We start from the raw sequence: 15601 nt of genomic DNA on the forward strand, positions 1-15601 counted from the left end.
ACCGTTAGTAATACAACAGTTAGATCTTTCACAAGTGAAATCGAAATGAACTTGAAGAGCATGCTTTCTGTAGAAACCTTAGTAGAATAACGGAGAAAGTGTTTTTGGAAATGTCATCGAACGAGCCACTAGGTCATGTTTCTTTGAAAACCAGCCTCTAAAACGTTGAGTATGAGAGAACATACCAAGACGAGTTCACTTGTGGCTACATCATCTATTAATCTCGGCATGTACTACGCTGGGTGTAGAGTGGGGGCAGGTTTGGTAAAAACAAGTGCTAGATATGGCTGCTTCTCATGCCATTTATACTAGGCAAACGAGTGCCTAATGCATACACGTATTTACGGAGTGCCGTATATATGGATGATGGATTACACGAAGCAGCACAAAATGTGAAAGCGCCACTTCCGCTAACAACATTTATATGTAAGCAACCATTAGCAGTTAGACGAATTGCGCTGCAACGTGTTCACCCTGCGGCGCCTCTACATAAAGCTTGCTATAAACAATAAAAACTAACAAACATAAAAACATTAAAATCGTGCATATGAATGATTATATAAGCAATCATTACAGAAAGCAAGCATTTATTGTATCATAACATGGTTGCTGGCGCTTTTTGATTTGTTTCATCGGGGCCAAATGAAAAATCACCATACTTTTTTGTTGTGCGTAATTGAAAAAGCCATTAAAATTTTACCAGCACTTTTTTTTTATTTATGGCCACCGGTGCATTCCGCAGACTCCTCTCCTGCATGTCTGCAAGACGTGAAAAAAAAAGTAAGTTGCTTTCACATGTTGAGATAGCAGAAGCTCGGCATGTAAACTGGTACTGATTTCATTACAGCAGAAGCTTTAGGCAATATGTTGCAATGAAGAAAAGGCAGTCCATGCTTGAAAACCTATGTGGCACTTCATTGATCCGCAACATATATAACTTTGATTTATAGATATAAGAAAGGTAATAAAAAGTAGCGACTTGGGCCTCACGGTAACTCTAAGCATTTCAAAGATGTCCAAGATTGTAGCTTAGCACCCGAAAAAAGAATCGGCAAATCCCACGGTACTTTGTGAATCGGCGATTGCGGAGGAAAGGTGACCGTGTTCCAATTTTTATGCAGCGACACGTCATGAAATCAAACTGACTCGATGTATGAACAGATGTATACGCATGTTGAAAGTTGTAGATGTTTATATAAACAATAGTTTGCATTTCCAAATGACGCTCTCAGAACCATGAGTAGCTCGGCAACACCTGAAGCAATAAGATGATATAAAGCACTGGTGCTCGCGAGTACGGTATTCCTGGACGCTGCTACATAAATAAAATTCAGCGCATGACACCTAACTACAATTGAATTTAGCTTGACGTCACAGCTGTATTGAAGTAGTATATACATATGTAATGTTTATCAAATTGCATAGACAGCACTTCAACCACGATTGACGAAGTGAGTGAGAGCTGACACGTGGCGACCGTGTGGCAGGTGAGGGAGAGAGACATCACCACGCACTGCTAAGAGGGCGTGAGCTACTTGGCACCGCTCCAACACCTGCGGCGAGGAGAGTGGTGCGAACGGAGGAACAGCGCTGCATAGGTTAGTCAAAGAGCTGCTTCGCATCTTATGCTATACCATATAAAGATGAGAACTCTTGTGTTCTCCGATTTCTTCACCTGTTTTGAATAAAAACACACCGCAAGTTAAAAAAATGTTTTAATAACGCAAGAACACTGATAAAATCAACCGTACTACATCTGCGAAACTTTGCGTCAATGCTAAAGGTCGTACACGTGTTAAACCATTAACCTTTCTCCCAACGAACCTTTGAATGATGGGTGAGCCAACATAATGAAGCTTTCTCTGCTGCTTAAGTTTGTGCTAAACATTTCATGGTGCACTTCTGCGACACGGGACTTATCGCTTTTATGAAAGTCTGTTCAGTCACTGAACGACAGCGACGATCGTAGCAGCAGCAGGCAAGGGGTAAAACAAGAGTGCACTGTCAGTGCGAGCCAGCCATGGCGATGGGCTTCTATGCATGTCGGTCTTCTTTCGCGAAACGTATATATATATATTCAAATGACTAAGCTTCACTAAGATGGACCAGCGAGCTTCCGAATATTATCATTACACTGCTCTAAATTCTCTTACTATACCTTTCATGTTCAGACTAGTTTGTTGAGCGTTCGGGACTCATTGGAAGAAAACAATCGCAGCATATCCACGGAGTGAATGATGATGAGTGGGGCGAAGCGTCCGTGTGTCTGTCCGTCCATTCGTGCATGCGTCTGTTTGCGTTGGAGAATAGACGTCAGACTCTTGAGTTTTGCAGACACGCAGCGCCACCTCTCGACGCAGTTTTGAGTAGTACAAATCCCGACTCTCTTGCACAAATGGCTGCGCAACCTGGTGCAACTACAGCGTACGAAACAAAGATTGAGCCAAATATTAGATATATTTGCGCATTGAACACCCAGAAAAAGAGCTATGAATTTATCTCCGCTAGTCGGACGCGTCACCGAACGGCCGTGAAGTGCTGGCTGGTTCACTTGTCTGAACGACGCCGAAAACAAGAGCAGACGCAAAGGCTCCGCCCTCTGCGAAAAAAGACCTCAGTCTGCGCTACTGTGCCGTTGTGAACTGTCACTGACTTGAATTACTTGAGTGTAAGTGATTTCCGCAGCGTTCGCAAAGTAGAATGGCGAGAGCGCAAAATACAGGCCGTTGCGAACGTGTTGGGTAAGCGTATACTACTCACGTTATCCACAGCTGTTCGTTTGAGTAAGTGTGATAATGTAGGTCTCCTATTATTGTTTTGAGTAGCCTTGACGGAGAACCGTGGTGACTTTTATTATGAAGCTTAACAGACCTTCTTACCGCGGTGCGTGACGTGCAACAGTACACAGGTGACGGCCGCGGTAAACATCACACATGCCGCGACCAACGATAATCTGAAGTTGTCGCCACCACACAGCATTACGCACGTAGGGCTTTGAAGGCTCTATAGGCCCCAGTTTAACCTAGCAAATGAGAACACGTGTATCATACAGGTAAATCGCAAAGTGTTCGCGACCATGATCATGTTTTTTGGTGTTTTTTTTGTTTTTTGCTGTTGGTCTTCGCGGTTACCAGAGGAATCTAGAAGGCATCAGTTTTGCCTTTCGTTGTACACTCAGAAAGTGAACAAGCATGTATCCTCATTCGCCGTATACACAAACACAACACAACCATGAATAGAGCATTCGAGCATGTGTAATAAAACAATTCAATGCACTGGAAGCGAGAAATCGATGGAGAATGCAACTGCAAAGCGAAAATCACCAGGGCCGTTCGCGCCGGATAAAATTAGCTTCGTACCACTGCCCGCATAGATTGCTCGTGCATGCACTTCATTGCTTTGGCATCATGTGTACGCTCAAGTTTAACGCATTTAGGTGTTGCACTCTTAATCAAGTCCCGCTTAAAGGGCTGGATATAGTCAGGAAACAGGATAATTTTCGTCTATAGTTTCCTAGATATAGCCAGCATTTAACCAGTAATTGGTTTAGAGTGTACAGAACGCACGTCGGAGTGCTTGCCTCTAACTCGATGTCATGCGATGCTTGCTTGAACTCAAATTGCCAGTTGCAGAATGCCGAAATAAACGAAACATCTTTTGCATTGTGCCCGCATTTCGTTTTGATGAGCTTGCTACGTTTATAAAGCGAGGTTGGATTGAATGAAGAAACTTGTCAGGCCCTTGATTTTCAGGAAACCATGCCTAAATATCAACGCAAAAAAAAGGGCCTATGCACGTTCGCTTGCGGCTGGCTCTCTGTGCACTACCCATTTATGACCGGCATGATGAACAAGACGCTGGTGGCAGCATTTTTCGCAGCGCCACCTGGGCAGAGTCTGAAGCCTATGCAGATGGCGCGTGAGTAACACCGACGAGAAGCTAGCCGAGGAAGTCGAGTGGAAGCGTCTTCAACGCACCCGCGGCTCTACTTTGTCAATGCCCCACCAACGATCCGCCACGTACGACGGCTATACAGGAGACTGGGAGAGGCACTCGTTCTCCACGAACCCAGGCACAGCCCCCGCAGCAGCCAATTGGAGAGTAGTGGTACAGCGCCATTTAAAGTATCCTCACTCAATTGCAGTTGGTATGTACTTCTAGGAGACAGTGCCATTCATTATACTGTTCGGGAGATACTGCCTGCTTTTTTTTTCTCGTCTCTTCTCTCGGTTACGTGTGACAAGGTTAGACTAAGAGGAGCTTCGCCCCTGAAAAAACAGTCGTGGCATTTTTGTTGATGTCATTGTGAGCAGATCATATGGTATGTAGCTTGTTCATGTTTCAGTCCGCCGCTCATTTGCCAGGCCATTCTTTTAACAAAGGGCTGCCAAGCTTACGATATCGCGTTTTAATTTATCAACGGGAAAATGCATTTTTTAGATACCTTGTGGCTTCAGTACGTAATTCTGTGCTTCTTAATATTCAAGGGGAAAAATATCATGATTTTTTTTCACAAGCAGTCAATAAAAATGAGAAATTATTGCATATTACCAGCACAAGTTCCCTGACAATTTCTGAAAAGTATGGTGCCCACCTCGTATTTACCGCACACTGAAATCTTTTGAAGCTTTTCTAGTTAGTGGCACGTACAATGACAGAATGACGGCACTTTTAAGTTACGATTCTATAGCTAGTGGTGAGTAAGAAAAAAAAGCTTTTATTGACACTTTCTTAAACTCCCGATTGATTTCAGCAAAATTAGACAAAAGAAATTCAGTGATTTAAAATAGATATTACTCAAGTATATCACAGCTGATAAAGCATTGAAATCGAGATGTAAAGTAGCGACATAATTTCACTCCATCACGTCAGATTCTCGTATTTTCGGGCTTTTTCTCGCAATGGACCATATGCGAAATTGCTTTGTGTTCTGGCAACACTGTGCATTCTGACCCCGCCGCCATTTTAATGTGGGCGAGCGGTCGACGGCAACGCGTTCGCTAGTACGGCCGTACGACTCCTGAACACTTGCTTCACTGCGCTGAGCTACTGCGATGGGCACAGCAAGACGTTTCCCAGTGCCCAAACATGCGATGTGGACAAACTGTTCAGGAATCTTGCTACATCTTGCCACTTGTATGTCATTGCACCTTTCGGAAAGCAATGGAAGGATACCTACAAGATATAAGCAAACAAACATTCATTGCGACATCATGAGCTATGTTTCTCTTAGCTGTTTGAACGATTGTTGTTTACAAACACAGGCACTATCACAAATTCATCTCATAGAGAATACAGGTCACACTTATATGTGCATTGCAGGACTAATGATGCACTTGTAATGTGACCCCCTCCCCCTCAGTTTTTTCTGTGCACACTCCCGTTTCCTAGCAGCCTTTCCTAGATATGGCCCTTCACAGCAAGCCTTAAGAAGCGTTAGTCACTTGTGGACACTCGGCGGAATTTAAATCAGTTATTTTTTATATCTAAGTAGCTTCAAAGGTTTCTAGGAGCTGCGAGTGTAAGGCAGCCAAAATGCTGAATCCCATACAACTAAGTTATGGCTGTCTCCACAGCTGTATGTTTTCTAATGCTACATGAAACATTTTTCAAGTGAGGTGAGTTGCAACTCAAAAAAAAAACAGCTGCAACGCAACTGAGCCAAAGAGACTAAAATGCAGAGAATGAATCCCGTCTTACGAATAAATAGGACTGTCGCGCTCTGAACTCATGCAGAACGTCATTCAGTCAAGCCCTGGCGATACTCATGGTGCCAGTTTTCGAAGCGTATGGCATGTGCGCCCCGCTATCTTTTCCATTTTATTTCGTTGGTAAAGGGAAATTAGTGAGGGAGGCCCCAATGGAAAAGTTGCGTCCGCGCACGTTGGGGGAATTGAAGTGCCTGAGCAGATACTTTTCTGTGCCAAAGTTGGCATAGCCCTTATCTTCCGAATGACTGTTTTATTGCTGCGTGGTGACCGTACTTGAGGACACAACGGAGCTTGAACACAGACAAGCAACCGAGCTGCCTTTCTATATAGATGCGTGTACGGCATGTTACTCGGAGTAGCGGAAGCTCTGCACGTCTCTGAGCGCAATCACCTTCAAAAATAACATTTCTACGTCGTCTACCTACGTCGTGTAATCTCGTCACAAAAAAGCCCGTGCTAACAGTTCGGTTCAGTCACACTAGTTACCCCACCAGCAGTGGCGGACTCTCTATTCGACTGCAGGAAATCACCGGGGCTCTTCGATTTACCATCTCAGACTCACCGCGGATAGTCCGCGGGTAGCCCGAGGCTTCACCGAAGTCATAAGAAAATTTGAATGCCGCACAGCTTCTCAGCGAGTTCGAGACGGTAAATCGAAGAGCAGCACTGTCGTGTGGAGGCCCGACGTAGTGAAAACACCTAGCCGCAAAGCTGACAAACCTATAAAAACACGACCTGTCCGCGTAACACAGAAAAATGGTTAGTCCTGCATTGCTCTCGTGCAGGCCGCGCACCTCAGAGATACAAGCATCCTAGACTGTGCCCATAAAGCTTGTGCACGCCATACCCTGTTTTGCGTTTAAATGATCGCTGCAAAACCGTAATTCATGCCACATACCTCGCTCCCATCGCTGTCTGTGACTCCGCGCTGCTCGCACAGCGGCACACAGCAGTGTACTGGCATTTTGCCAGCAAAAAAATCTCACTGCGACAGTCAAAGCGTTGAAACACGTACGTTCGCATGTGGGTCGCCCGCGCGCAGTGGTCAAGCCTCGCCAGCATCAAAATGGCGGATATGGTACCTGCTGCGTTCTCTAGATGGCGCTGTTAATTTCGCATATTGCCTATTCCAAAAATGATTACCAGGCATTCCTTTTTATGGCACTTTAGTGAACATGTAAGTGTTCTGATTTTCGATAAAAGGCCGATCACATTGTTGTTAATTACTTCTGTCGCATCATGCGCAATTGTGCTTTTACATGCGGGGTGCATATTCTCGCAAAACTTTCAAAGGAATTTTATAAGGAACGTACTTTAATGAGTAGTGCTGTATTCTTTCAAAGGTTGGCTCGAAAAAGGCAACTATTTACGGTATGTGACATTTTGTTGCAGGTTTTGTAAACGTAGACTGAACAAAAGTTTCAAAAAACGAAAACAACTAACCTTATGTTTACTGCATGACATCCCTTCCAGAATATCTACAACAATGCAGGACTTGGGGAGGCCTTGACGGCAGCATTTCATTTTGCATTTGACACTAAGGTCAGGAGTCTGAAAAAAAAACCTATGGTTTTAGAGTTGTAATACATTCAGTGTTCTTATGTCGAAACAAATACACTACTATAACTAACGTCTTAGAAAGAATCCCCGAATAATCTTGACCTGCCCCTATTATTCCTTGAAGAACACTCAAACTGGATTGCGCGGTAATTTTTTCTGATTCACCCCCGTCGCAAGGCTGCCGGAAAGCCTCAAATCAAGGCCACGCCCTCATACATAGATGCATTCAGGCGCAGATCTTAAGCAGTGAGGGTTACGTCCCATTACTTCCCTATTACAGACGGTAGTGTTTCTTGAGATACTTCAACGCATAATTTTCGCTCTGTATGTGCGTCTGTCCTGCCTCTCTGTCTGTCACCCAATTCAGTAGAATGGTGAAATTTTAACCCCTTTCTGACTGACCAGCCATCTTGATCAGGTTTCTGGGTTCATACGTGTGAACATTGTCAATTAAAACGCAACTATTACGCATATTTAAGACACAATATCAATACATGGGTTGTAGGCAGTTTGTTTTTTATTTACCAAATCCATAGATACGTAATTCGAAAGACCGAAGTTTATATTAGGCTGCTCTGACAGTGCGATGTTATGAACGAAAAAGCCTTTGTTTTTTACGCTTCACTAAAAACAATTCCGCATATCCATGAAGTAAATGATGATGAAGGAGCTTGCTCTAGAGGTTAAATCCGGTAATCAGCGATTCCTCTGTACAAATGCTCAATCATCATCATATAAAGACGTTAGATGAGAGTTGTGTGGTGTGGTTGTATAAACAAGTTGTATACACAATGTTTATAATTTACATATCAATATACCATATGAGATATTTACATGCTGATGCAGTATATAAATTTTGTTCAAGAGGTTATTTACGGATTCATAAGCTCAGAGGAACGTTTTCCTTTTAGTATAAAGGCTTTGTGATCCGTAAAGTACAAATACAGAGGGTCTTGAATTAAATTTGGAATGGTCCTGACGGCGAGCCTGCACTACAGCCACAATGCAAGCCCTCCGCGCCGCCACCTTGGCTTCTGCGGTGTTCATAGTGGGTAGCGGTATCGACGCGCACTGAGTGATGTACGCCGAACGAGAAAGGAAGCGCGCCGAGAGCGAGCGCTACTTACAGGCGCGGCCACCTAGTGGTCTCCTACCAAACTAGAACAAGCGCCGCAAGTGGAGTGGGCGTCGCCTGTAGAGTTACTGTATATGCTACCTTTAGCTACCTAAAGGTAGCATACAGAGTAACTCTAGTCGCCTGTAAAGACCCTGAAAAAAACGGCCGCGAACGCATTATGCAGGGCTCAATATAACTGCAACGTGGCGTTGGCGCGCGCACACGCTGGGCACAGTGACGCTACGTTAGCAAAACGCGAGAACTCTATAGTCTGACGCCAGGCGCGACCAGCGTCCGTCGGCGCGGCCAGACGGCAACCGGTGCGAAATGCGACATGCTGCATTTCGTGCCGATGCGTTACCCAGAGAACACTGCGTCTGCCTCTTTTCGTGACGGAGGGACGCCGGACAAGCTGAAACGCACATGCGTCAAAGCAACGCAGCTGCGGTGCGCGCCTGCGAGTATATGGCAGGACCGGTGCCTGGCGTGTCAATGCTGGCGTGACCCGACGAAATGAACGCCAGTGAGCACGCACACCGCGTCACTTTGAAATGTATTGGCGCCTTGACTGGGGCATGAAGAAATGTTCTCACGTCACACGCATCTCATAATCATGTTTGCACCAGTCACATACATTCGCAATCCGTTGACGTCACGTAATACTAAATTTAATACTAAATTTAACACTAAAACAGCCGTGAGCACATCATGAGTGTGGCATGTAGTCATGCTGTTACATGACACGCACGTTGTGATTATCATGTTTGTATGTGTCGTTTACCTATGTCGTTCGTTCGCGTTGCGTAATACCGAGTTTGGTACATGTGAAGCTATCGAAACGGCCGCGAGCACGTCATGATTGTAGCATGTAGTCATGTTTTTACATGACACGCATCTCATGTTTATCATGTTTGCATTAGTATCATATCTTCGTCATCAATTCACGTCCCGTAATACCAAATTTTGAATATGTAACGCTAGCGAAACGCCCGCGGGCACATCATGAGCTTGGCATGTAGTGACGTTGTTACCTTACACGCATAACATGATTTTCATGTTAGGGTCTGTCGCTTGTGTTCGCCATACAATCTTGTCATACCATACCAGTTTTGCAACACGGCATGTGAACGAAACCACCGCACGTTCTTCGGGGTGGCGTACCATATGACACGTTTTTCCTCATAAGGATGCACAGCTTGTGGAAGACACGAATGCAAGACCGTAATGTAGAGCCCACCATCTCATCAAGCACACACTTCATTCAAAAGGCTATCCACCTGAAAAACATTTACGACGAGCTAGACTTTAGACCACACTGGTACTCCATCTTAGAGAACTGTTTGACCTCACCCCTTTTTTGTTTGCATAACAGGATGAGAAGAACTCTCCATGTGAGGAACTCACGCTGTGTAAGCCAATGAGTATTTATGAGTAATGCTTGAGCGCTTATTTTCGCGATTTCATTGTACTTTTGTTGACTTGACCTGTATATATTGCGCAAATACTTTAATAAATACTATGCAAAAAATTTCTCCGGGGTGGCTCAGTGCTTAACGCCTCGCTATCACGACGCAGAGGTCCCGCGTTGAAACTCGTGTGCCGGAGTGCTTATTTTTCTGGATTTTCATGTTATGGCTATTGAAATATGTGCTTCATACAGTCATTTTATGCCATACCAAGTTTGGTATCGATAGCATTATGGAAACGGCCAGGGGAGATAAAAGTCGTAGGCGGATAGATAGATAGATAGATAGATAGATAGATAGATAGATAGATAGATAGATAGATAGATAGATAGATAGATAGATAGATAGATAGATAGATAGATAGATAGATAGATAGATAGATAGATAGATAGATAGATAGATAGATAGATAGATAGATAGATAGATAGATAGATAGATAGATAGATAGATAGATAGATAGATAGATAGATAGATAGATAGATAGATAGATAGATAGATAGATAGATAGATAGATAGATACGCGCAAAGTCACCGAAGTTCGCTAAGAAAAGCTTCGTATTTAAAACTAAAGTAGCGCCAACCGCACCCCTTTGCTTCTCTCCCAGCAAGCTCTCGCCTCCTCTTCGCCTTCGCATCCTCTCCCAGCAACCACAGCAGCTCCTCCAAAGTCTCCACCAGGAAACTACGAATGCGAAAGCACGCGGCCGCACTTGATGAGCCCGACGCTTGGGCAGCTCGGACACTGCTGCGCCATGTGTTCATCAAGCGGCCGTGCCTCAGGTATGCTGGAAGGGTACGCCGGTGGCGTCTGTTCGAGGAGCGCGCGTTCGCGAAAGTGCACAAACAATTTGGCGTTTGCAATACCTTCCCAAAAGCTAGTGCGTCATGCGGCACAGTCTTAGTACCGCCGAGTTAACACGGACCGCAGTGGCGCTGCCATCGAGAGCGTCACCGCTGAGCGCTTCGGCACGCTAACGGTGGGCTATCGCGTTGAGTATTGAGTACTTGCAATGATGTTTTTAAGGGCGAAGCTCCTCAAGCCGTGGGTCATGCGTCCATATTGTATGTAGTAGTAGTAGTCGTAGGTAGCCACCCCTCGTTTATAACTTGGAATGTCCACTTCATGGTAGTACTCCTATATAATGAATATATGACAAGATACGAGATAACGGTACTTGGTGTACATTAGACGGACTGGGACGGACGCATGGACGGAAAGACAGAAAAGCAGGCACACGGATGGACGGACGCACGCACGGAAGAACGGAAAGACATACAGACGCACGGACGGGTGGATGGGCGCATGGAAGGACGCGTGGACGGATGCACGGCTGGACCGACGCACTGAAGGACGGATGCACGGACGGACGAACAAACGCACGGACGGAAAGATGAACATATGAATGGATGAACGCAAGAACGGACGGAAAGACGAACGAACGCACATATGGACGGACGCATGGACGGACGGAAGCCAGAATGATTGGATGTACTGACGGACGCTTTGCACCACTCATCATCATACACTCTGTGGATGCGCTGTAATTTTTTTTCACCGCATGCCACTTGCTTATATACACATCACATCGTCGTATTTAACGTTACCTTTCATATTTTTTTTCTTTCTCAATCACTCTTTCAGTGCATCGCCTAGAACCGCAGCGCCCAAATGTTCTCTAACGGAAAGATGACCACACGCCTATCTTTGTGGCCAGGAGCCATACAGCCCTAAACTAGCATCGTTTACTATCTGCTATGCACGCGAGGGGAGAGGAGCCTGCACATTTGCGCGAATGGCGCTACTTTCATTTTTTCCGGGACTTTAGTCGCCTGAGCTGTGGCGCGCCATCTAGTGAGTGCTCTTGAAACGAAGATTACAGCTGCATCTCTAGCGGGAGCAATGGGCACTAGCGTACACACAGGCGCAACGACGAGAAACAACCCCCCAGCAAAATGCGCAAGCTCCTAAAATCTGGGGCTTTAATTGAGACTAGTGGTTAAGAATACCGTTCCATCGATCTCAGTTAAATTTAAGCATGAGTGCAACTTCTTTATCTATGTGTGATGAATCTGTGTTTATCTATGCTTGTTATGCCTAAGGGCAGTCTGTCGAATAAAAAAACTTGACTAAAGTGAACCGACCCGGTGTTGTCACCAAGGATGTTTAAAAAAATGCCCCCATCTCCCAGAAGGAAATTGTGAAGAAAAGCGAATGTATTGCGTGGCGTCCATAATCAACGTTACTATAATATATTCTAGTAACGTATTTCATAATGGTGTTTCGCGCGTGAGAACCCAGCGTTAGAAAAATAATATTTTCTTTTTTTTTTTCTTCTACCGTGCTACCACGTGCTCTTCGCCGCACGTGGCGTTTTTTATCGCGAGAAACGTGGCCGGTATGCGTTGCAGCTAGCGTGAACAGTTAAAAAATACTATGAAGTGAACAAAACAAACAGCGTTCTTGGCTCGGCCTTGGCAATTAGATGGTGGCAAGTCACGTTCATGTCAAGGAGGTGGGAGCTCCGGTTGCTAGAGGCGAGGATAAGCACGCTCGTCCGAAGCTGTTCCTATGATAAACGATGGTAGACAGTTCCTGAAGGATGCCTCACATGACCCGACAAGGGGTGCATTCGCATTTAAAAACTTGATTGTCCCCTACTAGTGGCTGTGTTCTCCAAAAATAAAAGCTTTAATTGATTCGCATTACTACCAGGTGGCGCCATACTTCACGCAGAGCTGGTGGGATGAAGAAATGAAGAGAGCCATCGTAAGACGTCAGGAAGCCTCCAGAGAACACAGGTGTGCTAAACAGAGGAGTGAACCGGGAGATGATGTCAAAAAGAAAGAGATAACCTTCTGAGGTGCGGAAGAGAAGTGTCCGGTCTGATTAGTCAAAATGTTAGAATAAAGGGGGCCCAATCAATGACGGAAGTAAGCAAAAAAGAAAGGCAGCTGCAAAGTTTTGGAACCATCTCGATTCTCTGAGTAATAAGACGAGCATGAAACATGGCTTTCTAACTACAGTTCAAGACTTTAGACTAGAAGTGGATGGCGCAATGGAATATATAAGAACAATGGTAACAGAAAAATGTAAACACCAAGAAAACTCTTTATGCACCGTACCGGGTGAGGATGAACCAATTAGCTCCCACTGCGACAACGATAGTGGGAAAGGGCAGAGAAATGGGTTTCTAATAGCACATCAACAGGAACTGACGGCATCCCAATTATGCCAGTAAAGAAACACGAACCAAACTCTAAGCAATTATTAAGAAAGACAGCTAGCAAAACAATAATAGATGTCGAAGCCCCCAATGGATGGAAACTAAGCAGGGAGAGCATGATCTATAAAGGAAAGGGAGACAAAACTGATATAGACAACTAACGTCCTATAACAGTGACATCAGTAGTTTACGGTATGGTGATGCAGATAATAAAGGAAAGACAACAGACATGGGTGGAGAATGAGGCGGTGCTGGAAGAAATACAAAGTGGGTTCCGTAAACGTGGACGTTGGAGGACAATCTGTTTTCATTGATGCAGTGTATTGAAATAGCGGGAAATGAACACAGGCCCATGTGGCTGGCATTTCTAGATATCAAGGGAGCTTACGATAGTGTGATTCAAGAAGACTTGTGGGGAATACTGGACACACTAGATATGTAAGATGGAATAACTAATCTTTTGAAGGATAATTCTAAAAGTAACAATGAAGTTGTAAAACTGAAAGAACATGTTTTTAAACCGATAGAGATAAAACGTGGGCTTCTACCGGAATGTCCCCTGTCGCCTTTATTATTTATGCTGTATCTACAGGGAATAGAAGCCAAATTAGAGAGGAGGCCACTCGGCATCAGCCTCATTTTGCCAAGGTAGGGAAGCACATTGAACAGTCATTACCAGCATTGCTGTATGCAGATTATATAGTAATATTAGCAGACAACAAGGAAAATCTGCAGGGATTTATAAACATCTGTGGTAATGAGAGAGATAGGTTAAACTTGAAGTTCAGCAGGGAAAAATCGGCAATCATGATTTTCAATTATAACAAAGCCAGTGACCATAAGATCCAGGAATTCACGCTAGAAATAGTGGATCAACACAAGTATTTGGGCGTATGAAGAAACAACGGAGCTGAGTACCTAAGGGAGCACGAAAGATATGTAATGACCAAGGGCACCAGGAATGCAGCTGTAATGAAAAGGAGGGCACTGTTGAACTACAATAGGTATGATCTTCTAAGAGGGATTAAGAAAGGTGTCATGGTTCCTGGTCTGACTTTCGGTGATGCAGTCTTCAGCATAAAATCAGAAGTTCAAGGAACATTAAAAATTAAACAACGTGGCTTAGGTAGACTTGCTTTGGAAGCACACGGGAATACCCCAAATGAGGAGGTACAGTGTGACGTGAGATGGACATCGCTTCAGTGCAGAAAAGCTAGCAGCAAGGTAGAATTCAAGGAGCGATTGAGAAAAATGGGAGAGGAGCGTTGGGCTAGGAAATTTTTCAGATACATGTACATGAAGCCTGTCGATACTGAATAGCAAAAAACGAACTCAAAAGTTGTCAAGCAAGAATTTAGACAACAGCAGAATACCAAGCCAAAAGGAAACATTGGTTAAGAACAAGGTGAAAGAAACAGAGAAGGACATGTGGAAGATAAGAATGCCTATATAAAAAATCATCACGGGAGAACTACCGAACTTTCAAACGAAAAATTGCAAAACGAAAGATCTATGATAGTTTTCGGGGTAGTTCTCTGCTGTTCGAGGCCAGAACGGAAGTATTGTGGACCAAAACGTACCGAGCCAAATACGAAGGTACAGACACCCTGTGTAGAGCGTGGGGGGAGGAGGAGAAAAGAGCCGGACATTTCATAATGTTTTGTAAAGGGCTTCGCTCTATAGTCCAAGATAATGGCGCGGAATTTTTCATAGCATTGGGTTTAGGGAAAGTAAAGGCAAAATAGACTTTAAACGGGTAGAAATAACCAAAAAGAGGCGAGCTAATTGGTGGCTACAACCAAGGCGCAAGTGAAATTCAATCCCTAAACACATAGTGATAGTACTTGATTTTATGGCTACGTGGCGTAAGCCACCACCCGATCTAAAGGGCACAGGCGGACACATCCATCCCTCCATCCACCTCCAGACAGAAGACGAGCGCCTTTCGACGTCCTTTGCTACAAAGCATGGATGTACATAACTTACCTTTAGGGGCGACGCTCCTTGTCACGGACGGCCATTTTCGGTGACACCGCGTCACGGCAATTAACGGGCGCCGTACTCCCCGACTGACCGTGAGAAACGGCGGCGCATGAAAGGGAGCCGAAAAGTGCAAAATGGGGTGCTCTTCTTAGAACGTCGCCGCCGACGGTTAATCCTTTTGTAACTGTGGCGGCGTCTGCAAGGTCGTAGAAGGCCACGGTATACCCCGAACAAGGATTAGACTACAAGACACCGCTGAGAGCCAAACGTTTGACCGTTCCCACGGAGAAAAGCGTGTGAAACGCTCTGGTGGCCACGCCGTATGACAACCCGACAGGTTGTCACTCTCGCTAGTTGATGGCCCTCTCCCAATTAAAAAGGGGGTGGGGTCCAAAATATTTTTGGGGCGGAGTTTCCCATCAATTAAACGTGCATGATTGGACCCAGGTAGAGGTCTCTTGTCCCCAAGGAAGAGAGCGAGGAGACACGAGGGGGATTTAAGCGCAGGATTTTGCCCTGCTAGGCAGACTAGTCGCTGAC

At 44.9% G+C, this 15601-nt stretch overlaps 1 protein-coding gene across 1 annotated transcript in view; it reads right to left on the minus strand.

Moving 5' to 3' along the window:
• Positions 1 to 570: 570 nt before the first annotated feature.
• Positions 571 to 15601, minus strand: part of LOC142768718 (venom metalloproteinase antarease TserMP_A-like) — a 108882-nt gene continuing 93851 nt past the window's right edge. Inside the window, exons 13-14 of the mRNA XM_075870725.1 lie at positions 7155 to 7262; positions 571 to 759 (exon numbers count right to left, since the gene is read on the minus strand). Of these exons, the coding sequence (XP_075726840.1) occupies positions 718 to 759; positions 7155 to 7262 (150 nt within the window). The 3' untranslated portion in view covers positions 571 to 717. The remainder of the gene's footprint in view (positions 760 to 7154; positions 7263 to 15601) is intronic.

The sequence above is a fragment of the Rhipicephalus microplus genome, chromosome 8 (assembly GCF_043290135.1).
Source record: "Rhipicephalus microplus isolate Deutch F79 chromosome 8, USDA_Rmic, whole genome shotgun sequence".
In the NCBI taxonomy this organism is placed as follows: domain Eukaryota; kingdom Metazoa; phylum Arthropoda; class Arachnida; order Ixodida; family Ixodidae; genus Rhipicephalus; species Rhipicephalus microplus.